Raw genomic sequence first — 25,461 nt, forward strand, 5'->3', positions numbered from 1 at the left:
TCCCCGCAGGCCCGGACGTCAAGCCTCAGGGAGTGCTTCGTCAGGCTACTTTGCTGGTGCGCGAGCGGCACGACTTCTACGAGATGACGCTACAGATTGAGGAGTACCACGATCAGATGCAGGACTGCGACCAGTGTCAGGATACGGTCGGTGCTCGGAGGCCAGTCGAGACCGTCTGAGAGACCGCGGGGGCTGACAACCACGGCGGCAAATGCCGAGGGGAAAACCTGAACCGGTGGTTCGTGATCGGTGCGGTTGAAGCTTGGTGCTGAATAGGTCCAAGAGTGGCCAGTAGATTTGAGACGGTGCGGTCAAGTCATCCACTGGTGCCTGGAAGAGGCGAGACGAGGATCTGAGGGTAGATGGCAGGCACAAAGTTCGTGGCATGGATTGGCGTGGTTTGTGACGGGACCAACACAGGGCTCCGTGATGTCGGGCGGAGTTGGTAATTATCCTACCTTGCTTTAGCGCTGGAAGGCAGAGCTGGATGGCACGTCTCCGCGCACGGAGCTGTCTACACCATACCGAATCTGAGGGAGAGTAATACGGCCAGTGGTCGTCACGTTAGTCTTGTGGTCCCGCGCTGCCAGGAGGCCGTCTCTTTGGATAACATCCACCCACTAGCCATCATACCACACGAAACAGACAAGGGTGCCCTATTCCGCCGCACTGGCCCCCTCATCACACCATCGAGCTCTTAGGACTGTCTTACCGCTTTGACAGGCTTGTTTACGTCATGTGCCTTGTACCCTGTTGAAGTGCCCAAGTGTGCTGGCTGGTCTTCCGCTCAGAATGCAGGTGTCACAATTAGCCATGAATGTGGACATGGATAATGCGCATGTTATACTGATCGAGATATAGGACGTGTTTTAAAGCGTCTCCTCCATAGGTCGTGACCTGGGTAGCTTTGTGCAGGCGTACAAAGTATGTTGTTTATTCAATTAGGGAGTTATAATGCTGCTACGTACGCAGCAAGTGACCATTATTTCATTCCACAGTATTTACCGACTATAAGGCAATGCTCAGTTTAGATAAACATACTGTTATACATCCATCATATTGCTCTCTTATATTTGCATCAGTACAGCCGTGCTTCCCACCTGGTTTTCGAAACGATGTTGACTCCATGCATCACACATTTAGACACGGGGCTTGTCTTTGAAAAATGCCAACCGTGCGGAACAAAATTACTGGACTCAACCCTGTTATCATAAACTGTCGAGAGGACGCTACTGAAGTTTCCATGCGCAGCCGCTGTTAATTTTCTCAGCATGCCCTAGAAGAACAGCAGGCAGCACGTCATGACGGCTGCGTTGGAACGAAGGAGGGAACAATCACAACCAGTCTCGGAATTCGCCCCCTTGTGGCCTGTTGCGCTCGCGCGGTTTCATACAAAGTTGGCTCGATATGTGGACGGCTGGAATGGGGGGATAGGGCCAACTATTGTTCCTACTAGCTGCCAGATTCTTTTGTAAGGGGTATGCTGGGGAAAGGGCTTGCCGTGTGGCGGTGTGTTGCGATGCCAATGCGAAAGTGCCGTGATTTTGATATTGGGATTAATCGTGTACTGCACTGATTGTATAATTCATAGCGTTCCATTCCACTGAATCCATGGAGTTAGGAAATCAAGGTGAAAAAAGTTTATGAAATATTTACAGAATATCTGTGATATCACGCCTTGAGTCAGTATAACTGACATTTGATACGTGGTACCATGCAATATTTCCTAGTGACTGCTTCGTAGTGTAACAACTTGTCACAATGCATTAGCAGTAATCGTTGCCTGAGGCTGAAATATATATCAGCTGTGGCACAAAACATTCAATGAAATATAAAGACGAATTAAGACTGTTGTTTGACTTGGATGCACGGGCAACGCCAACGGAAATTATTTTTCATCGAAAGCAGCTGAACAAAACATCCAAACTACTCCTCACAAGGGTCTAGTGGATCCCACTAATTACGGTCATTGACAGTGTGACTATCGCCGGCAACTCAGGAACAGACTCGGGTGTTGCGAGACCCTCACCAAAAGGCGACCGGGCACTGCACTAAGCTTACTGGACCGATTCGAACCTCACCAGGCAGCACTCTATCGCTCGGACTGAGCCGAAGGGTGTACGATTTCTTCAAGAAGTCATTGCTAGGCTAAATCACCTGATCTCGGTAGTCTACCTACCGCAGACACCGGACAACTCGAGTCATGCGAGTCGAGTCACTCCAGTAGTAGACCGCTAAGTCTTTAAAAAAATCCGAATAGAAGTTGCATACCGAAATATTGTATTAACAGAACAAGTATGTCAAAGATTTGAGTCCAAACAAATGAGCTATGACGGGAAACGGACGAGTTGTTAAAAAAAACGTTCATAAATGTACCACAAAAAAGCCTGCCAGTTACGGGATGAGAGTTCATGGTACAAAGTAGCAACGATCTTATTAAAAGCAGCAAAAATGAGGATTATGGAAAACCAATACTGAACTTCGGTACGTGAGTCGCTCACTCGTAATTCCCCGTAACACTGATCACCGGTCAAACATTGACCATTAAAATACCCATACTACAATTCATACAGGCAGTGGCAGAAATACGTCGCACTCCGACCAGAGGACATGTGCACCGTATCCAGTGTTAGAAAAACAAGGCACACACACGCCGCACCGACGCGCCCCAGCCCGTCCGTCCATTATAAACACGGCGACATGTCGAGCTCTCAAACGACAATCCAGTGATATCGACACGGTCCAGTCTCAGCGTGTCGAGGCGTCAAAGTAAACACGAGTGTAGCAAAACTGATAAAACAGAACGAAATGTACAACATGCCCACCCATCTCGCGACGTTCACAGACCGACGCATCATGCTTTTTGGGCGAAACAATGAGGTTGGATCCTGAAAGTTACTCGTGATCAGTTCGCCATTCCGCAACCAGAATATGAGCGTAATTAAAAAACGATTCATATTCTCATCTAACCATCCGTATCACACATCTCGCGTCTCAACAGCTACGAAACGCCACGCAATACGGAGCCACCAAAGTGGGCTCGTGTAAGAAGTCCGCCCAAACCACTGTGACCATCACTCATCACCACCTACCCCTGAGTCTATCGCATGAGACACCCCATCGTCACACGATTGCACGTCACGAGCGATCCGGCCGTCCCAGCTGCAGCCGAGTGCACCTTTCCCTCGCTCCAGGCAGCCAGTAAAACCTCTACGAGACACCGCCATCGGACGGCTGAGCGATGGCCAGCACGCGCTTATTGTGCAGGATCTGCTCTATGAGGGCGTCGTCCGTGGCGCGGCTGCTCAGGTCCTCCTCCGGGGTCCAGGAGAGGTCGTTCTCGAGACGGTAGGCGCCCCGATACTCGTGCGGGCATGCACTGCCCCATTCCTGTAAACACAACGACCGGGTCAGTGGTATAGTGATTGGTAATCATTCATCACGAACAATCACAAATCAAAAGTTATAAAAACATGTGAAAAGCTTCACTTTTCGAAGCCTGGAATAACAAATAGTCCGTACCTGAGGCGAAATCATAGACATGTAGCGTTGGCCGTTGGGACGTTCGTACATGTAGTACATGTTGCCGGGGATCTTCTTGCAGTTGCACGTCACGTGGTGCAGGTCGTTGTTGCGTTTTGCCTCGCCCAGCACCTTTTCGGCCTGAGCCTGCAGAAAGCGGATCTGCTCCACAATCACCTGCAGTTTGTTACCGACATTGGCCCGCACAAACGAGTCCGCCTGAAAAATAAAATAAGTAACGTGTTAGCCGGCTTTAATAATTTGGAGAAGACTGCCTGACTAGTTCAGTTGAAAGAAAAGCTAGAAAATAAAAAATGCCACCTCATAAGACACATAAATCATGAATGTGTGGTATAAATAGCAGTGATTCATCTTTTTTACACTAATGGGCGACAGTCCTAACCACACGTCTCATATCGAAACTACCACAGGTGGCAGGAGGCAATGAAAGTTGTACCCACGCTAGATGTACCGCGGTCCGCGATTGATCGGGCCCGACGAGTCAGAACGTTACTCCGGGGAATGAAGGAAGGCCGTGCAGTGTTGGAACTGTCGTTTTAGGTCCTGGTCCGGAGAATGAAACCCGTCCGGAGAACGGGCCAGCTTTTAGAACAGCCAATGGCAAACCTCTAGGGTTGGCCTACTAAATGTGATAAATAATAAGATCAGTGACTTTTAACGCCATCCCTGTATATACACCTTTTTGCGTTGTTCGATGGCCAATCAGCAAAACCCATTCGTCCGATCAGCACATAGGTGGCGCCAGTGAGAGGCATTCCAGCAAAACCCTCAGCATATGGGCAAAACGGAATGCTGATCCCACTCCACAATTCGTCAGTTGGTATTACCTTCGCTATTCGCCATAACTAATTGAACTCCGGCAAAACCTTTGACGATTTGGATAAATGCTTCGTCATTCGTTAATATCCCTTCGTCTTTCACCAAAACATCCCCATGCTAATTTCGACATTCCTCATAACATTTCGTCAAAACTAAAAACAAATCGCCCCTTTACAGAGAAGTATAAATATGACCAGTGACCACGTTTATACAGTGCAGTGCGACGCATAGGTGGCGAAACTCGTAGGCCATTTATCCACATAAAAAATGGTAGCGTTCATGAGCGCCATAGGTAAGTACAATGTAGATGAACGTAGCTGACATGTTATCGGCTGATTGAAAAATGGACAGGCAACAGAGCAACAGGCTAGATAAGTTCACCCCGCCTCAAACACCAAGGTGTCACCAAGGAACAGGCAACAGACTGGTTAAGTGAGCCACGCCCTAAACACCAAGGTGTCCGGCCGGCAGGGCCCGGCTCGCCATCTGTCAGCCATTCCCTCGCGAGTCCGACCGGCGCGGCCGCCCGAGGCGTTGTCCCATGACATCGCACGGGCAGTGACGTGATAACGACGGCCGACTTCGTGGTTTGTATCGAAGCGCTTAGGAGTCCGACGCTCAACCATCTACATGCCTACTCGGTATTGTGCCGGCAGTCTCCTCGTAGCTATCGTATAACTGCCTTTTTCGGAATCCAATGGTTAATTGGTTGCAAATTGCGCTGGAACTGTCGCAAGCCTCATCCATGAATGTGTGATTAACGTTAAACATTTAATATGGCTAGATAAGCACTACATCATTGACATTTTGATCATTGACGAAAGTTTTAAATCAACAGTCATTGTTTACGCACAGTACCGATGAATTTTGCACAACGAGTAACCATTTTGTGAAATGTCGAAGCATTATTACAATCTGACAAAGTGTTTTGCCTATGACGAACATTGTGCTCAATGACAAAGAGTTATGCAGAATGGTTAAATGGAGTCCAGCCTGTTTTGCCGACCGTCAAACAGTGATGCACATCGCCGATGGGTTATTCTGAATGACGCTTGTTCAAACTGATGCCGAAATGGTTATGACGATTGGCCATCGAACAACGCAAAAAGGTGTATTAGGTGTAATAAAAGCACTTGTTCACCATCACACAGGCTGGAAAATCTACATGATTCCAGGTACCGGAGCAAAAGTTTGTAAAGGAGAACAAAATCTTTTGGATCCGACTGGGACCAGAAAAGGGTCTTATTTCCAACATTGAGGCCGTGTCCTCTGGTTATACCACCATACTGAAGGGTCTATCTAGAAGCAGATCAGGCCATTGTCCCTACAGCCGAGGCACTGGCTGACTGGCTGGTACAGGGTGGTCGAGGAACACCCTGCTATTGGTCAGCTTGGATACAAGAACATCCAGCACTGCATGCGGGCCCCAAAGCCAACTGCAATACGACGGCGGTTTTATTAGCAGGACTTGCCTTTTGCACTTCCTTTGCCAGGTCAACAAGGTCTGTTGACAGTGCCTTTGATGCATGTTTGGGATCCACCAGCTGGTTAATCCCATCTTGCTTTAGGTTCCTCAATGCCACTGTAAACACGTTTAGATGAGTGAGAGCAAGAGCATTATCAAAATGAGCCAAATACTGAATTTCTGCCTTTTACAACAATATGCCATCAGAATAAATATAATAGTTTAATCATTTACCTTGATTCCCTGAAGCTGCAGCATTGGTGGAAACAATGCCATTGCCTTGGGGAGAAGTTGACATCTTCAGCTACGAAAAATATATATTTATGTTCTTTTATTATGCCTGTGAAAATAACAAAGATAAGCATATCATCTTACATATCATGCAGCGGTGGCTTAGAAGATTGTATTTGAGATGTCAACCTAATTTTAACCTTCCAGGCGGTGGGGGGGGGGGCATTTTTTGCCCCCCCCCCTTTAGTTTTTCGATATATCTCCAGAACCACTGCGCCGATCGTCACCAAACTTTCAGTACCCTCCCGTGAATAGCTATTGCACATCGTGACCAAAAATTTCTTCAAAGGCTATGATAGGTTGGCCGATAATGACGGCAGAGTGACGTCATTTCTGCCATTTTCGACCCAAAAAAGGTTTCGCGGGAAGAGCTGTCAGGCCTACAGCTTTAGAGATACAGAAAAATGTTTCAAACATAAAAGGTGTAGAATAAAGAGTGCTACAAAACTGATATCTCGGATTTTTGAATTTTTTGGATTTTGAGCCCAAAAATAAAAAATAATTTTTTTTTGAACATAATAGCCAAAAAATCCAAAATTTTTTTTGAATTTCGAAAAAACCGGAATATATGTGATAGTCCTTACCGCCTTCTATCTACATACCAAATTTGAGATCGATACCTCTTTTTTTGGCCAAGTTATAGCGAAAAAACTGTTCAAAATTGATGACGTCAAATTTTCAAACTCAATTTTTAGCAATTCTAGACCTCGTAGCGCAAAACACAGACCACCATTAGACTCCCCGTGACGAGCTGCATCGAATCAATACCCATTTTATGCAAAACTAACAACTTTGAAATTTGACCTTTTTTGACCTGACCAGTGACCTTGACCTGACCTCCACCAGAAAGTGACCTAAACCGTGCCTGGTGGTCTTATAACCAACACAATTGAGTTGGAAATTAAAAATTGGGCATAAAACATGCATCGCACAACCTTAGTGAAGTTGGGTTCATGTGGTGAGTGGTACTGGTGACCCTTGGTGACCTGACATGTGACCTGACCTGGTATGACCAGTGACCTCTAATAGCAACATATGTACTAGACAACTGACGCCCTATCGCTGATTTTCGACAAAATGCGTTTTACTCGGTGTTATAGCGCTTTCCCTAGAAGACCCGTGAACGGTGAAACATTTTATCTTTGACCTGACCTGTGACGTCATCGGTGACCCCGAGGTCAATGAAATTTGGTTTCCCTCAACAAATTTGACAGGGCTATCGAACGCCGTTTGAATTTTCCGGATCCGTCCAGTAGTTTCGGAGAAACGGGGGGGGGGCAAAAAATGCCCACCACCACCGCGCGGAAGGTCCACCGCAGTGCCGGGTTAACACATGCCCTCAGCTCTGATGCCTGGCTTATGCATAAGTTACTGTCCCTCTCACACAGTCAGGCACTGCAGAGTGCAGTCAGTAGTTACAGTCTACACCAGAGCTGCAGTTACTTGTTAGCTATAATAAGCAATGCACAAATGCTCCAATTTCCAAATGCAAGTTACCTAAGTAAATATGCTTCAAATGCAAGATACACAACTAAATTTATAGCTTTCATAGTGGTGTCACATTTCTGTTCTTGACAACTGAACTTCTCCCAACAGACAATTAACTAGGAGCACAGGGTTAAGAACAGCTTTTGTCAAATGTCAAGTGAAAGTGACTACATGATATCGTTAATTGAAACATTAGACTTTGGTGAATCTTTTGCAAGGTAAGTGCTCAAGATGATTTTCCATGGTTTTAGCAGAGATTCCATCTCTGCTATGTTTTCAGTCGCAATGTGTTTGAAATGTGTGTATTTTGATTCCATGGTTATGTTGCAATATCTGAGCATAAAATGCTTGGTCGTAGAGCTGCTGTAAATGCTAGCGTGGCTGTGGAACTTTAAAACCATAAACCATCACAAGAGTCCTGGGCCCTGTTTCATTGCTTATCAGCTGATGCTAATTGCTAGGGGTATCATATCATGGTAGTTGGTACTGTGTAGTGTGTTTCCATGGAAAAATCAACAGACTCTGGCACTCAACATGAGAGCATTCCAGTTTGTTCATGCTTCTATGGAAACCCAACACTGCAATACCAGTAGCATCAGGAAGCAGCAAGCCAAGATGACACTAACTTGTGTTGTCCCACACTCACTGATCACTCAACTGTCAAACTCGTGTAAATTAGGTAAGTCACAGATTCTGATGACTGAGAACACAATACCAAAGTCTTTAATAATGCAACACTATGGTTAAGCTTCTAAGTGAAAGTATTACGCAGTTAACTCAAAAGTCACATAAACATTATGCATCAAGACAGAAGCTCAAACTGAAATGAGGTACAATAGCAAGAACAATTCGGTTTATAGGACTTAGGAAATTCAGTTCAACCCAGTTGAACAACCAGTTATGAGCTCGCTAAGCTATGTTATATAACACGACGCGGGCGAAATTCCACAGCCGCGTTTAAATAGGGATTGTTGCAAGCTTATAACTCCACCCGCGACGTTGCAATAGATGCCAATAGTGCTTTACAATTTTTAAAATCATGCTTTCAAAATCTACCAGGAGCAGAGCACTGCATCGAAATTATCACAAAATTATGCTGTAGCCTCACACAAATCTTCACCAAATTCCACAGGGATCAGGGATGGAGTGAGTGATGATTGTGTTCATCAGCGTCCCTTCGGGACAAAGCTGGGGCTGATGTGTGCATTTAAACCAATGACAGCAATCGTTTGCAGTTGGATTTGTATATGAAGAACATAAAAGATAAATTCATGCGCCAGTTTTGAAGAAACTGCGCAGCCTCGCTTGGTACCGTTCAAACCGTTTCATCTTTCAAAATGGTATTATGACGTCATGATTCCAAACCCTGAAGCATTTCTGGTCGATCATAAAACAATTTTATAACAAGTTATAAAATCATAGCTGGAAGATCCGTAAATTGATAAGAAATATGTTTTTGGGATATGCAAAATCATAAGCTTATGGTAAATTATCCTGAGGAAAGTATGTATTACCCATTACCTTAAGTTTTATTACGTCAATAGGAAAAGGATATGTTTGATGATGACCCAGAACCACGAAAACCTAAACTTTATTCCATTCGGCTCCGATACCCCCCCAATATCAACGCAGTGGAATGAATCGAAATTTTTTACGGAAAACTAGCTGGAAGATGAATGAAGGATTTTTTGTTACTCAGCCATAGATAACCAACTCAATATATTTGATGGGGTTCGGACATTTTTCAGTCAAAGCCGCCAGTTGTGCCGGTTCATTTCACAGGTTTGCTGTCCTAATCTGAAGAAGGGCCTGCTATTATAAAGATCAATTCTAAAGTTGAGGACCAGGATGGATGAAGCTAACCTGAATGATTATATGATACAGGTGACTTAATCAAATAAACATTTAACTGACATCAATTGTGCTGTGCATAAAGGACAAGACTAAGAGTGCATGCTGTCTGTGGTGCATGTTCAGTGTTATCACTACCAGGCCGAGGCTATTTCAATTTGCCTCCAGGATTGGTTGTCATGATCAGAGCTGCAGAGTCAGTCATAGTCTGTTGGAGTCAACTGTTCTTCCCATAGTCAGAGTTGCCAAAATCCTACCAACCCTGACTCCGGAGTTCGAGCGCCTTACACTGGATTGCTCAATGTCATGCCCTGCGGCCTGCACCTGTTTGATTGGTAATATTATGCTTGTTGACCTTTTTGAAATGAAATTTTGTTGAAAAAGGTGATGCTCCTGTTTTGTAGAAGATTTTCAGCAAAAGAAGCAGAAGCCTTTGGCAGAGCCTGCTTTAATTCTGCATGTTATTGAATGTTAAGGCATATTACTGCAATGCAGTACCTTGGAACGCACAAGGGTGAAAGGATCGTTTCAGTCAAAATAAAACATCCCTCTTATGACCTTTATTATCATGATTGGATTTGAAGAAAATCATCTAGAGTCAGAGCTGGAGTTCGAGTCACATTCAATTTTTTTAAGCTTGAGTCAGAGTCAGAGTCACCTAAAAAATCCATCAACTCAACGGCCCTGGTCACGATGATTGCTGAAATAAGTACTATGAAATGATAGATTATTGAATACTATACCTAACCTGGAAGCAATTCCTCCTTCATAGTTCAGTTTCTTAGGAAAGATTCTTAGAAAGTTTCTCTGATTAAGTTTCTTCAGTTTAACTTTGAAAACTTCTCCAGAAAATCCATGGTTTGTGCAAAAAATGAATTATGTGTGGACACTGGATTCTGGTGAGGATATTGGATTTGATCAATATGTACTCTTTAAGTTCATGGATGTAAATATATTTATAGGCTGTTAATATATTTAATGCTTACTGCTCCTTCAGTCTTGTTACATTTCATTGACAGTTTTGATTCAATATCCATTGAAGGCTCTTGCATCAACAGCAGAGTACACCATACTGAAATGACCATCTGTGCCCCACAGCTGGAGCAGGTGAACGCTGCCTTGGCAGCCGCACCAGACAATGAGGAGCTGCGAGAACTCGCCTCCAGTCTGACTGAGCTGATTGGTCTGACACAGCTGCAGCACAGCAGCTCTCACCAGACAAGCTCTGTGGAACCGACCTCTGAACAGGGTCTGACTGCCAATGCCAGGGGAGGGCAGGCGACCTCTTTACAAAACAGTGGACCTGCTCCAACAGAGCCATCAAGAAGCCTTGATGATGAAATGGCACTATTCAAGGTAAGTATCAAGTCTTTGCTTTCTTATCATTCTGAAGTACCAGCATAGATTGTTCGTGTATCCATCAGATACATGATTGCCATGTGTCATATTTTGTGTTTTGGCATCTGTTCCCTGCTTCTTTGTCCTTTACTATGCCCATTTTCCCTACCGCAGTCCGGACCCGTTTCCTACGCATACCGACACCTGTCTGTCCGCCAGATGGAGATTGAGGCGGTGGAGCGGGGGCAGCAGACCGAGCACTCTCCGACCGAGAGCTCGGCAGCCGGAGACGATGGGCCGTCGCCACCGCCGCCTGGTGGCAGCGCCGAGAACCTCAGTCTGAGGCAGCAGCAGCAGCGGCATACTGCTGAGCTAAAGGTGACACTAAAGGGTTTTAGAAGAAACATCAATAAGTCATAAACTGAGTGGTAGGGTAGCTCATGGAAAAAGTAATAAAGAGTTAATGTAGAAAGTCACTCATGTAGAGCTCCCTTTCAGGTCTATCATCAGTTAATCAAAGTTTTATGTAATTAATTCATTTACACTGATCATTTATTCATTTACCACGGCTTTATCGGTGTCTCCTGGTGTATATATCCATGATGTCTCAGACCCAATTTCCATCAGCAGCGTGGCCAGCTGGCAAACTTGTGTGGCTATGAAAGTCAAGTAGCTTACATCGCAAACTGCTTGCATCACGCTTCCAGTAAGCCATTAAAGGGACTATCCCACCTTTAACATGGGGTTTGAGTTGAGATAGCCAAGTTTGCGGCGAGGTTCAGAAACCACTATCTATCTAGGTTGCAACCCCCGCGGCCTCTTGGTGTTGAAGAAATTCGTTCCCTTCATTTGAAAATGGGCCTTGCGCAAGGCCCTATCTTCAACATGGAGCGACCGTTAGTGTGACGTCACCTCGTTTAGTCATTCTGATTTAAATGGGTTTGTTCGTTGAAAAATCGCTTAAAACTTGGTCTGAACTTTGTTGTGGTGCCTACAGAGTAAAAAGCATCAGCTTTATGACAGTAATTTGGCCTGGGGAAGGAGGTAATTTTGGGCTGTGACGTCACATATTTGAAAGTTTGTGTTTGGAATATGGGAAGCCTAAGATGTTTAAAGGGACCCTCCCACCTTCAAAAAAGTTAATGAATTGGCATGAAAGTGATGTCGCTCGATTCAGAAAGTGCAAAAACAAATATCTACCAAATTTCACCAAAAAATATTCACCGGTTTTCAAGATATTAGACTTTTACTTTTGTTTACTTTTTTGGGATCTCCGCTGTTCCTAGCGACTTCATTTTGGAAGTGCGGCGTTCGCGGCAGATGTTGCGCGCAAATAGCATATACCACCACTGCTTTACAAAGATGTTAGTATAAGGTTTAAAATCGTTATATCACCGCTGACGTCACAAATTCTAAGGGGGCAGCTCAGTGCATTAGCCCCTTAGAATCCGAAAACTGTAAGTTTGAAATTCCATATCTCCGAATTAAAGCATTTTTGGATGTTGTGAGTGCCCAAACCGGTATTTGCAGGCCATGGCCACCAATTTGGCTATCTCAACTCAAAACTAATGTTAAGGTGGGATGGTCACTTTAATGAAAAAATAAATGCCAGAACCGTGTTCCTGGTCATCCAATCTATAAAGTCGGGCACAGTTTAACTGGTTTTAACAACATTTTAGAAGGTGGGATAGTTCCTTTAAACCTTCGTGAAACTTTGCTACGCAAATGGAAATAGTTTGGAAGTGTGGTAGCCAGAATTAAAAAACCGACATTGACGTCACGGAGTAAATGATGCGCTCAAGTCGTTGGTGACTTGCAAGCTTTTACGGAGCGCATGTCGCCCAGAAATGTACACCCGCCAGTCTTTGGCCTGCTTTAGGCCTGTCTTTCGTATGAGCGCGTAGCACATACCGTGGTTACCAACATGCCTCCTTCCTAATACAAACACGTAAACATATTGAAATATGCAACCACCATGACTGACCACACAGTTATCACTGGTGTCCTGATACGGCCTCCATCGTCTTTCTAAATCTCATGCATTTATACCTCCCAACACTTTGCTTCGCGCCTTAGTGTTTTCGTTGGTGTCCTAACCGATGTCACGCCCCCGTGTTTGCAGTCGAGTCCTAACCGATGTCACGCCCCCGTGTTTGCAGTCGAGTCTGGAGCCCATGGTCGGGACGAGGTGTTCGGCTCCGTTCACACAGTCGTGGGGCCAGCTGGAGTACCACGCCGCCGTCATCGAGGCTGTGGATGACGCCAGTCTGGAGAGCGCCACCACTCCGCAGGATGTAATGGTACGAGTACCGACTGGCCTGTGCCACCCCGCAGGATGTAATGGTACGAGTACCGACTGGCTTGTGCCACCCCGCAGGATGTAATGGTACGAGTACCGCTGGCCTGTGCCACCCCGCAGGATGTGATGGTACGAGTACCGACTGGCCTGTGCCACCCCGCAGGATGTGATGGTACGAGTACCGACTGGCCTGTGCCCTTGACTTGATGCAACGGATGGAGAGGGGGGGGGGGGGGGTCAAATGTCTTTTGTATCGACTGGACTATAATCGAATTTCCGCTTGGGTAATTGGATGGCTTGAACTTGGAGTTCGAAGTTCTTAACTGAATGCCAACCAGCCAACTATCAATGCGATGACTGATGTATAATTAAAAGCATTTTAGCTGTTTCCCATACACTGTAAGGGTATCCATTTCGACTGTCACGCCTGAAATGCATTTATGCTACTCGGCGTATGGTATTCATCATGTTCAAATCGCCTTCGCCATATTCGGCCCCTCAATGGCCGTTTTCAACACCATCCCATCAACACGTTTCTACATGGGATCAAAAGGACGTCTAATGGAACCTTTTGACCCCTTTGGAACACCTCCGTCCGGTGTGGCGGCAGGTAATAGGAGCATTCACAGCCGCTCCGGCGGTGTTAGGTGGCTCGCCACGATCAAGGCCGGGTAAAGTGAGGCGCAGTAGACGGTCTTATTGATCGAGCGCTCCACCGAGTAATGTAGCGTAACGATCTAGTGCCGCCGGCCGTAACACGAGCGCGCAAACACGCTGGGTGAAGCGGCACTGAGCGTGAATGCCTACTGGGCTGGACGACTGCCGCCCTTCTTTTGGGTGATTCGTCGGCGAGGCGTTCAATCGCCTCGATGGGGCCTTTCAAATGGGACACGTCTATGGGATAATGCATTCGGACCTGACGGCCGCAAAAAAAGTCGTTAGTTTCTGTCAGACAGGGTGCCCTTCAAGTGGAACCATTATCGTCCATTTGTCGACCCAAGAAGCTGCCAAAGCGATGAGTACGTGCTCGGGCTGGCATTTCATGCTTGGCAAATGTAATTATGTCGATTGATCTGTTGACCTTACGTTTTTCAGGTATGAAGAACGAAACAGTAATAAAGAGACCAATATCTACCGACACCATGCTGTTGCCTATCTGAGATGACATATAATCCAATGGTGTTGATTTTGATCGCATTACAAACGACGCGAAATAAGCACCTCGCATGTCTTCCAATTCCGCTGCCACATCTGTTAGTGTTTTCCAATTCGCTCACCGGCCGATGTTTTGTTCCAGCTGCGCGTTCTGTTCAGCCACCCGACCCAGAGGGTGATGCAGCCGTGCCGGTACTACCTGCGCCATACGTGTAGCTACGGAGACGAGTGCCGCTTCTCTCACGGTCACCTCGTGTCCGTGGCGGACATCAGGGAATACAGGTAAATATTTATGACTGCTGCCAGGTGAGTGTCAATGATGTGGCGATAAATAACGTACAAGCCCGGACATTTCGGTGAGTGTGGGACAGGTAGCAGTGGCATTGGCAGCACAACAGAATTGCATAGCTATAAACAATACATAGTGCTATATTACATTTGCGCCCCGCGTGCTTCAGTGCCAGCGGTCGTAACATTACCCAAAGCACATTCCCCTCTGTCGCATTATTTAATGCAACATGGCCTGTTGAGTGTGTTCCACAGGCGTCGGTCGACAGCCGTCCCTCGTGACCCTTCCCCTCTTCTAACTACGATTGGATACCAGAACTGATCCTCAGCACTGTGTGATGATGGTCCAGTTTCCGTTCTCTGCACTTCTCACGACCATCCCTTCTGGCAGCGACTCGGCGTCAGAGCTCACCGCCGGCAGTGCGGTGCTGGTGCCGCGTGACTCCGACTCGGGCCTGTGGCAGCGCGCTGTGGTGCAGCTGGTGCACACAGACACGGAGGAGGCCACCGTGCGGCCCACCGGGCACCGGCACACACAACGCGTGCCGCTGTCACAGCTGGTACCGCTGGCGGCGGCGGACGGAGCCGTGACGGGAGATGGGTAAGTCTGGGGTGTTTGGGTGTTGGAAGGATTCACAGAAGGAATACATAGTGCTTAATGCCTGGGGAATACCTAAATCAAGACAGTTATCGGTTGTCTACGCTGTGATTTAGCACTTTATTTTGTGCGCTCACAATGGGATTTTCCGGGGATCACTTGTGCTACTATATTGTTCTGTGCTGCTGTATTATCTATTGTGCTTGCACAAAAAAGTTTATGCGATTTGCGATTAACCAACGATGTTCAATTTCGTCAACTAGTGTCGTTCTCCCTAAAGTGTAGCGTGTACTTCCCTCTACTATCTCAGCCGTTTTTTCCTCAGCTCTGGCGCCTCCAGCTCCGACAGTGAGACAGAAAACGAGCCCGGACGGGAACCGGAACCAGATCCGGAGCCGGACCCTGAGCAGGTCGAGTTCTGCCCTCGACTGACCTGGAACGGCACACTGGGCTCCACCAGCCAGCTCGGCGCCTGGGAAAAGCACACAAAGGTATGGGTGCTCTCCGACATTCTCCTTAGTTGCAGCACGGATGAGAAAATTCTACCAGAAATACATTTCCCATCCATGGTATCCTCAGTCCCCTGTAGCTCGCAAGGGTGATTAACTGAGTCCAAGGTGTGTTTCGCTGCTCATCGATCCTGTGCGTCTGGCTGGTGTAAATGTTGTTGCTGGTGGCTAACCAAACGGTAATCTTGTGTCCTGTGTTTATTTTCTTGTTTGTTTCTGTGCCGTGACAGCGGTAAACACAGGCAAGGCTCCGACGTCATTAATTATGCAATTACTGTCGGCGGTTGAAACTTAGGTCGGAGTTAGCAAAACTTGAGAAAATGTGTTATAGCTACCTGCCAAAAGTTGTAGCTAACTAATAATCGTGTCTAGAAGCATATACGATTAATTATCCTGTCAAACCTTCAAGTACTCCGGCCTACCATGATGCATCTGTCACCTCCATTCTCTATATTTACCCCGGTAGAGCTGCCGCTAGTATCCCACGCCCCTGTTCCACAGGGTATCGGCTCCCGGCTGCTGCAGCAGATGGGTTACGTTGTCGGTACGGGCCTGGGGCCGCAGGCGGACGGTCGGGTGGAGCCAGTCGAGGCGCGGGTCTACCCTGCCGGCAGGTCGCTGGGTGAGTGAGTGCCGAAAATGTCTGGGTATTGTGGGGAGTGAGGGGTAGGACTGGGGATAGGGAATTTGAGGGTTATGTGGCTGGAGCAGGGTAGGACGGACTGCCCGACATGGACGAAAGGCCTGAATGTGTAGGACTGAAAGAGATAGACGATCGTAGCTAAAGAGTACGGGCATATGAGGCAGTCCACTTTGGTTTGTACCGTTTTCCTAGCTATATAAATGAGTACGAGCCATATGGAATAGTTTGTATGTTCAAGCAATTCCAGACTAAGCAATTGCATTTTGATCAAACTTTCAATCCAGTGCAGTCTTCGTCGTAGACTGGTTGGTTCCGGTTTTGCTTCGAAACAACTACCGGGTACTGAAAATACTCTGTACGTAACTGGAGCGTAGTAGTTCGCCCGAAACTTAGTATTTGTTATTCACACGACCGACAAACTTGGGAGTTTGTGAGTTCGTCTCATTAACTCTCTGCAACAGCCTCCCGTCTCGCAGAACTGCTGTTCCGACGGTTAATTGGGCCTTGGCTGAAAATGAATGGAAACTGCTCCCGTGGGGCCGATGTGAGGTTATTCATTTTTCATTTTATCTCTCATACTCTACTTCATTAAGATCCAGATTGTTGTTGGCTGCAGCTCAGCCAACTACGGTATTTATGCCATTTTGACTATCCAACGCTTATAAAATCATCATTCAATTGAGCCGTTTACCCCACACAAAGTCTGTCGATGATCAGTTGATTGATATCGAATTTCTCTACGACATTCAATAGATACCGCTTCCCTTATGGCTCTCATTTAGACTGAGGAAGCCGGATAATTAATTTTAGCTCTGACCTTTCTCAGGGTCATAAAGCCACGCGGCTGGTTCGCCGAACTGTCGGCCGCACGGGCGTCTCTCTTTGTCCGCACTGTCGCTGGATGATGGCAGCGTGACACGGTGCCGGCGGGGCCGTCGTTATTTATTATACTTACGTCACTCACGTAGTCCATTAGGCCTTGATAACCCGCTAACTTCGCCGTAGTATTCCATCAGCTTTGACGGTGTATAGGTTATTGAAGAGGTAACTGTGGGGAGGAACATTTTTACTTATCGGTAGAAGTGAATAGGGATTCAGCACTCAGCAGTAAGTGTTTAGCCTATCCAATATCACGCGTCACAGAAAACATGAAAAAACGATTTCATTTAGCAGCTCAATTACTAAATACTTAATCTAACATGTCTTTCTGATACTTTAGCTTCAACTTATAAACATCGAAGTACACCCTACATGTAACACCCGCATTCATGCGGTGGAATTAGAGGATAATGAAGGCACGAACGTGGAGTTCCCGTGCAACACGTGGCCTAGTATTCAGCACCCAGGGGACGGGTTGCGTGCAAAGTTGGCACCGGAGGGGATGAACAGGCACGCAACAGTGACGTTTGATGGTTTGGGGTAAGTGTTGACAGTTGATACCTCGGGATAGTTATCGCTCAACAGGATACTAAACCTGATGATACTGTGGGTCAAAAGTGTTTTAATGCATTCGTTACTTTCGTTGCTCTTTTCTGATGATCGTAATAAGAATGAATCACAACGCATTCAACCAAGATCCACACGTAAATCATGAGCACCCATCGACCGTCCTTTGGGGAAATTCTGGTGTCACATCCGTTTGTACTGAGCTCGGATGTTTATTTCAGCATGTACTGGGTCGACAAAAAGCAGACGAGGCAAAACGTACAGTCCCTCGTGTTCTGGCTATATCTATTTTTGACCAGCCAGTGACTTGCGGTCGATAGTCAATTTGAACGGCGGATGCGATTCTCGAAATGGTTATTTTTACGCCCTCGACTACCGCCCTTTCGTTCTATAATTGATGTTTGGTCAGCTCCGAATCGAATGGGCGGTATTGACATGGTGTGCCACCACAGCTCTCTCCCTCTCCCCTCTGCTAAACCTCCTTCCTGCTCTCCTTTTTCCTTTTCTCTATATATCTTTCTCTGTTTCTTCTTCTCTTTCTCTCCCTATCTCTCATTTTCTCTCTCCCCTCCCTCTCTCCTTCACTGTCTTTTCCTCTTTCTTTTTCTCTTTTCCCCTCTCTTTTCAATATACTCTCCAATTCTCCATGCCCTTCTTACTCTCCACTCTGTTGGGCTGTTGCTTGGCTGTACATCCCAAGCAACGACACATTTCACCACGCAACTTCCCCCACACATCTCCTCACCTTACTTTAACACCCCCCCCCCTCCCATCCCTTCAGACCACTGCATGGCGCTGCGTGAGGGCTCAGCGGCCGCCGGTCAGTCATGTCTCCTCACAGTCGAGAAGAGACTGGAGCGCGATCAGCGACGACAGCAGAAGATCGGCGAGAGAGCCTACGAGCGCAGCAAAACGCAGAACGCCATGTTTGACGTCATTAACCGGGTGATGGGCGCAGAGGAAGGTGAGTGCAGGGTGTCACAGAGGGAATGTGGTTTAATTTACAGGGGTTCGTTGAAAGATGAGTTTGTTTTAGTTTGTGAGCTGAGAGTCTAGCTGGCAACGAGACCCGGGGATCCCCGAAGAGGCGCCTGCCCGTCCAGTTACTTCGTACTAACGTTTCAGCAAACCCATTAAAAAGGTCTTTCGATCGTTTCGTAGGCTTGCCCGTAGGCGTTTTGGAGTGGAATTTCTTTGGAATTCCTTAGTCACCATTGGATTTGGAGCTAGACATTTCTCAGACCAAAATTATCTGGTTCATTGTTAAACTGCAACAAATTTTGGGATATTGATTAGCTCTGGCGTAAATTATCGTGACAATGTCCTCTGATTGCCTCGCTCTCTGAATCCATATCTGACTCCTTTCCGTAAGTGAGTAATAACTTACCGTAATAGGAGCGATTGGGCCGGTTATGTTTCCGTAAAATGTCATTCAAGCGTCTAATATTTTCAATCGGGACATTTATGTATGACTGCGCTTAATGTCAGCATTACCTACTGTTAGGCGATGAATGAAGTCAGTAAAATCCTGCTGGCATTGGAAATCCAAGAAAAGACGACGAAAAAGGAAGATGTAGGCTGTTTTAAAATGTCTTAATTACATACGAGTAGCGGCCATCGAACATTCTCGATAATAGTATCCTTCCTGCCGATGCGTGGTTCGTAGCCATTTAAACCACCGATGTTCAGCTGAACTTCATTTATATCCAAAATGTATCATTTGTACAAACATTTTCCTCGAGGAAAATCGTCAAAAGCGGACGTGTCTTTAGATACTCGATAGCCTATAGAACGCATATTGCCCCAAAGTGACTGGTCATCAGGGCTGCGTCGCTGATCCAAAATAAGGCTTCCACGTAGGCGGACTAAAGGCGCAATTCCTAGAGGCTTGATGGTCACATTCGGTGAATACACTCTCGTCGACGCCGTAAATACCTCTGTAGGCTGTAAAGTTCAGGGACGCACGTACCATCGATCGGCGTTGTGCATTTATGATAAATGTCCTGCGGGCGTGCCTGTATGAATCGCTTCGTGGAAACGCGTGACCATCAGGAATTGGTGTGGTGTTCGATACGGACGCGGTATACTCCTGTGGGTCAGGGGATGAGCGGTGTCACTCCCCGCTTCCCGCCACTGCTACACGACTCCTGACCGCGGGGGTTGGGGGAGTCGATGGTCTTTGTAAAGTCAATGGTCTTTGTTGGGTCGTGGGACAGAGTTTGCTTTCTGACGTATTCTGAAAAAATGTGTATTTTGTAATGGCCACCAAGGAGCGTGTATGTTGATATGTTGATGTAGTCAAGTAATGGGCATTCGTCTTACAAACATGCATGCAAACACACATACGCTTCGGTGTAGTGTAGGCGTTCTTGCTTTCGCCACGCCCACGGGAGTACTTCCTAATTCCGTAGTCAATTGTCTTGCAACTCAAAACAATGGTATAGTTCTTTCCTGACTAGGAGTGGCGGCGTTGTAAAGGTCACCGCTCCTTGTCTGCTATATCGGCTATTCAGTGGGTGACTCTTCCGTTCCCTGTGGACCCGAGTGGCTGCTGTTGTTCGTGACCGGCTCAATACCAATGGAATGTGACACAGCGAGCGACGGATGAGCCCGCGCTGTGGGCCTTGTAAAGGTCAGAGCGGGTCACCGCCGACCGGCGCCGTGTACTCGGCTGGTCCCGGCGCGGTGACCGTCCGAGCCATCCACTCAGCAGAGATGTGGGGGGATCGGGGCGGAGTGGGATGCTCGAACTCGGCCGCGGCGGGTTTCAGCGGGCCATCGCCGGCGTGATGGTCTCACTGAGCCTTTCAGAAGTGCGGCCGAGCTGGCAGAGTTTGATAGAGTGCGGAGCGGATGGCTTCAGATGAGAGCTGAGCAGCGGAGAGGCAGGGAAAGTTCTGCATATACGCCACATGCTGCCCTTGGGACGGATGGTGGCCAGTTGCTGGCTGCTAGTTTGGGAGAGTTGTGTCAAGTGGAATCGCTACCAGTGAACTGAGTCGACGAAAATGCAACCCGAATCGGTTTCAATTCAAAGTTTCGGACATCTGACGGTCTGAAAAGTTTCGGTGTCGGTGCCATGGCCATGACCTCGCCGCTTTGGTCGGCACTGGTGGTCGCTGTCTGTCACGTCGCAGTTATTGTTGTAACCCATTAATGGGATCAACAACAGCTGCTGGCGAGCACTTTAGGATATTGGTGTCTGAAGTGCTAAAAGACAATTGCCGAATACTTCGTCTGGGTTTACTGTCCAGGCACTTTAGTCTGACTTTTACTGTCTGCTCCTCTTTGATCAGTTTGACGTGAAGAACTTCCGCCCCCTTTCGTGAGTACCACCGGCTGGAAACTATATTCGAACAGGCTGTCGCTGTCGACTTCCGGACCGACCTGATAATTGGTACTTCCAACTGTGACAAATGTGACACCGACTGGTGTGGACAGCTGTTCCAGTCTTTGCTCTCGTGTATCTGGTCGAAGGTCATGCCATGAGGCTTGCTGCAGACTGTGATGAAAAGAACTTATTGCGTCTCATTCAGAAAACGGACGGTCCCTTTATATTTCCAGCCGGTCTTGCGGTCTTGCGGTCTTTCTTGAATATGTGCTGTGCGTTTTCAGCAGTGTTTCGCGGCACCGTATTTCGCAGAAAATTGCAGTGTCATTTTGAAGCCGTTTGCAAAGCGTATGGGATAGCTGTCCTACGGAATCATTAGAATCTGTTGCCACTGCTGGTGAATTTGACTGAGTATTTTGAATTCCGATGGTCGTTGTTTTCCTCGAGTTCGCTCTACAATCAATAGGAAGCTCTGTTCTAATTTCAGCGTCCCGAGCAGTTCGCTCCGCTGACGTGTTTACGTTCACGGTTCAACCGTGTGTGTCTGCGTGCCTCTGTGAGTTGTGGGAACTGTCTGTGAGAGCGAGTGGAGAGAAACGGCGTGGTATTCGGTTCACACGGCAGGTGTCTGGAATGGGTTTTCCTCGCTTCCTTGAAACACAACAGGAACAAAGGGCAGTTGATGGTCTTTGTCGCACTATTGGCATTGACAATGCACACTAATCAATCGTGAGGCTGTGAGTAGTCGTTTCCATGGGTAGGCAATCATGTTTTGCCTCACTGTCATATGTCAATTGATGCGTGAAATGAGAAATCATACGGGTTTTGCTAAGAGAAAATACGAGGATGAATCCCTTTGCTCTGTTTCTCACGCGGCAATGTTGTAGTGTTCCGCGTCACTCTGTCATTGTCTTTCTCTCGTCCCGTCGTTTCTACTTTCGGGATGAACTCCGGTCGTGTTTTCGTTCCACAGCGTTGCTCAACAAGTTCATCTCCTGAGATCGCTGCAATACGACCTTTCTCAACACCTTCCCGTCCACCAACTTCTCTCAACCTCTCACCAACTCCCGCGTAACTTCAGTTGCACCTCGTCCCCCCCTCTCTCTCTCTCTCTCTCTCTCTCTCTCTCTCTCTCTCTCTCTCTCCCTCTCCCTCTCCCTCTCCCTCTCCCTCTCCCTCTCCCTCTCCCTCTCCCTCTCCCTCTCCCTCTCCCTCCCCTCCCCTCCCTCCCCTCCCTCCCTCCCTCCCTCCCTCTCTCTCTCTCTTTCTTTCTCTTTTCTCTCTCCCTCTCTCTCTCTCTCTCTCTCTCTCTCTCTCTCTCTCTCTCTCTCTCTCTCTCTCTCTCTCTCTCTCTCTCTCTCTCTCTCTCTCTCTCTCTCTCTCTCTCTCTCTCTCTCTCTCTCTCTCTCTCTCTCTCTCTCTCTCTCTCTCTCTCTCTCTCTCTCTACCAGTACCACCTTCCTGTTTTGCTCACCACCACCTCCACCTCACCTGTTCTGCACGGCCGTTTCCCGGGGGAGACCCGCAGCTCAGCTGGCCCGCACTAATGACGGCATTACGGCACGACGCCGCCGTGTGTATGTGTGTGTTTGTGTCGCGCGTGGTGGCACCGCGGTGGGATTGGCGCGGAGCCAAACGGCACCCCGTGCCTCGTCCGATGTGCACGGTGGGGTAGGGGAGGAGGGTTGTGCCCACACGAGTCGGATAAATCCGATGAAACCTTGTCCGATGCTTCCGATGCGGGGTGGTTTAAACATTGGGAATGTTTGATAGGTTGTGCTGTATCTGTGATAAAATTTTAGACGTGTATCTCCGTGTTTTGTGCTATATTTTTTTGGTGCTCTTCCGTGAATTGTCGACCTTGAGGCTATCGAGTCCGGACTCAGCAGCATTTTGGGACCATACCAAGCCGATTATCCGAAATTATATCGGACATGAAGTTGTTCGAGCCGTCTTTCAATAAAGTTTTCGATTATGCTTTATCGTCCCATTAAATGCGACAAGGCACCTCGAAATACATTTTAAAACTGGATGGTCAAGTCCAGCACTTTGTGGGGTTGTTCGTAATTCAAATTAGATCCTTAATTTCCTGAAAGGGTATCTTGTAATGAGATCTTAACTGGTTTCGTGACCGTCTCCTTTGCCACCATCTGATTATAGAACTGTAAATACATATGAAATATTCTTTGAACTTGCTTTGCTAGACTGGTTGTATGAGATGAGTGTTATTTAGCGTTGTGTGCGACGCTGCTTTTCCGTGAAACATATTGCGTGCTATTCAATTGATAGTGGGCAGGAGGTGCGTTCTCGCAGATTATTACGAGCGAGCGAGCGCAGCGAGCGAAGCGAAGTCTTTTCAATATAACGGAAAAATCTCAGTATTGAGTATGAGCGGCCCGGCCCAGCCCGGCCCGGCCCGGCCTGTAACGCTTTTGAGAGGCTTATATCTCAGCAACCGCTGGACCGATTGGCCTGCGGTCTTTTTTGCTGGGTAGCCCCATCCCTTCTACCCCGTACCTAATTGACTACTTTTGATACATCTCAGAGACCGTCGTGGCACGTGCCACGTGAAAAGTCAAGGGTGTTCAAGCAGTTTTGCAAAAGTATCGGATACTATTGATCTATGTGAGTGACCCCCGCTGCACGTGCAAAATGCAAAAAGAAGAGGTGCCAAATTTGTTCCCATTTCAGGAACTCGGTAATTACTGGGGCGATTTCGCTGAAACTTGGCATACAGGTAGGCACCCACCAGGCAATGCATTCCCATGTGTTGCAGTTAGGGTGCTACTGCACGTGCGCACGTGCCGGGGGTGTTTCCAGATCTCGAGAACGGCTGGGCCGATTGCGCTCAAATTTGGTACACGGTTGGAGACCGGTTAGTAGGGTGCCGTGCAAAAGTCAGTTTGGACCCCGTTTGCACGTGCGCACGTGCAGAATGCCGCTTCCCGATCTCAGGAACGGCTGGGCCGATTACGTTCAAATTTGGCACACCGCTAGCGACCGGTTAGAGGGGTGCTTTGCACAAGCCTGTTGGAAGTACCCTCTCGCCCTTCCGCACGTGCAGGGCTCACTATCTCGCTCGCTCGTTCTTCGCCCAAAAGGCGTTTTACTGGTATTATTATTGTCGTCATTGTGGTCATTGTCATTGTTATTGTCATGTCAGTGTCGTGGTCATTGTATGTCGTTTCTATTAGCTCTTACTATCGTATAGTATTTATGCATCGTTGGTATGTAAATCACCCCATCGTCATCATCATCACATACCTATCCGTGGCTAATGTGACCTCTGATCTCGTTCACAACCGTCCCAACTCAACCCCACCCTCCATCCTTTCGCAGATGGTGAGGACGACCGGCCGCCGCGGCCCGCCCCGGTGAAGTCCGCCTCCCGGGCCGAGCTGAACCTGCGTGACCTGAAGGTCGGGGAGCAGATCCGAGCTGCCGAGCGCCAGGTGGCCCGGTTAGAGGCCGGGTGTCGGAGGAACAGCGCCGGAGCCACGGGGGCCGACCTGCGGTCCCGGCTGGCCGACCAGAAGGCGCACCTGGGTAGGTTACGGGCCCAGGAGGCCAGTATTCATGCGGAGAAGAGGGAGCGGACGACCAGTAAACGGTTAGATGTGTTCTGATGGAGGTGGGGTTAGACACGGCTGGGTCCGGCTGGGTGGGGATACGGGTGAGGGATGGTTGTTGTTGGAGGCATCGAACATCCTTTCTGGGCTGCACATTCGCCCTCCATTGTGATATGATGTGGTTTGAACTAGATTGTATGCGTAACATAACGAATCATTCTGTTAAGTTACATTTATGTAACTGACACAGTGAGAACAGGGCTGAAATTGTCCTGTTCTTTTTAGTTTTCACCACGTCGTGTAGATCACCACGTGTAGACCGTTGATGTTGTTACCATGCGCTGATACGCAAATACCCGTGGGATTTTGCAAGCTCCATGGTCTTACGAGTGCTGCCTGTATTCTTCCTAATGAAAACGAGGAAGGACGGAAGAACTGGATTCTTCTTTCATCATTGGTGTTTATATTGCTTTTATATTCGACCTCCTATTGAACGTTCGCCATTGTATAAAACGACCATTATCTACTCCGCCTGTTGTTTTGCTTTTGCTCGTCTGGGTGTGTGAGGGAAGAATATCTTCGTGTAAAAACTATGCATGCAGTAGGATTGTTCAAGTCAGACGTACCACTGTCAATCGCCGCTCAGTTGTGTATTTATTGTCATGTGAGAAAAATATGCGACGAAAACAAGGAAGCTGTAGTATTTTCTGGGAAGCGGACATTCCACAAACCCGGAAACTAATAAGCGATGCTTTCTTCTGAGTTCTGACCGTCTTCCCGCAATCTCAGTTTCAACAACGGCTAAGCAGCATTACTGCTCTGAATGGG

The 25,461-nt window shown here is 47.5% G+C and overlaps 3 protein-coding genes across 10 annotated transcripts in view; 2 read left to right on the forward strand and 1 right to left on the reverse strand.

The window, feature by feature from the left end:
- The window catches only part of LOC122379867 (zinc transporter 2-like), a 41,845-nt gene extending 39,999 nt beyond the window's left edge, over nt 1-1,846 (forward strand). For all 3 annotated transcript variants that reach the window (XM_043362422.1, XM_043362421.1, XM_043362423.1), the window contains one exon: nt 10-1,846. In XM_043362422.1, the coding sequence (XP_043218357.1) occupies nt 10-179 (170 nt within the window). In that variant the 3' untranslated portion in view covers nt 180-1,846. The remainder of the gene's footprint in view (nt 1-9) is intronic.
- Nucleotides 1,847-2,259: 413 nt separating this feature from the next.
- LOC122379870 (uncharacterized protein C1orf50 homolog) lies at nt 2,260-8,749 on the reverse strand. Of its 4 annotated transcripts, none has more exons than XM_043362429.1 (5): nt 8,715-8,749; nt 6,062-6,167; nt 5,835-5,944; nt 3,523-3,741; nt 2,260-3,390 (listed from the first exon to the last, which is right to left on the reverse strand). In XM_043362429.1, exons 2-5 carry the CDS (start codon nt 6,123-6,125, stop codon nt 3,211-3,213), a joined length of 573 nt encoding a protein of 190 aa, XP_043218364.1. In that variant the 5' UTR covers nt 6,126-6,167; nt 8,715-8,749; the 3' UTR covers nt 2,260-3,210. The 4 variants fall into 4 exon arrangements, with proteins under 4 accessions (XP_043218364.1, XP_043218362.1, XP_043218365.1 ...); XM_043362427.1 differs by having other exon boundaries at nt 8,694-8,730; XM_043362430.1 differs by having other exon boundaries at nt 8,663-8,716.
- Nucleotides 7,763-25,327, forward strand: LOC122379869 (zinc finger CCCH-type with G patch domain-containing protein-like). Of its 3 annotated transcripts, none has more exons than XM_043362426.1 (10): nt 7,763-7,824; nt 10,556-10,813; nt 11,015-11,173; nt 12,955-13,095; nt 14,392-14,531; nt 14,929-15,138; nt 15,461-15,626; nt 16,146-16,266; nt 18,515-18,697; nt 24,404-25,327. In XM_043362426.1, exons 2-10 carry the CDS (start codon nt 10,799-10,801, stop codon nt 24,688-24,690), a joined length of 1,422 nt encoding a protein of 473 aa, XP_043218361.1. In that variant the 5' UTR covers nt 7,763-7,824; nt 10,556-10,798; the 3' UTR covers nt 24,691-25,327. The 3 variants fall into 3 exon arrangements, with proteins under 3 accessions (XP_043218361.1, XP_043218359.1, XP_043218360.1); XM_043362424.1 differs by lacking the exon at nt 7,763-7,824 and adding an exon at nt 9,200-9,490; XM_043362425.1 differs by lacking the exon at nt 7,763-7,824 and adding an exon at nt 10,201-10,356.
- Nucleotides 25,328-25,461: the final 134 nt, after the last annotated feature.

This window comes from Amphibalanus amphitrite, unplaced genomic scaffold (genome assembly GCF_019059575.1).
Source record: "Amphibalanus amphitrite isolate SeventyFive unplaced genomic scaffold, NRLGWU_Aamphi_draft 000085F_arrow, whole genome shotgun sequence".
NCBI classification, from domain to species: Eukaryota; Metazoa; Arthropoda; class Thecostraca; order Balanomorpha; family Balanidae; genus Amphibalanus; species Amphibalanus amphitrite.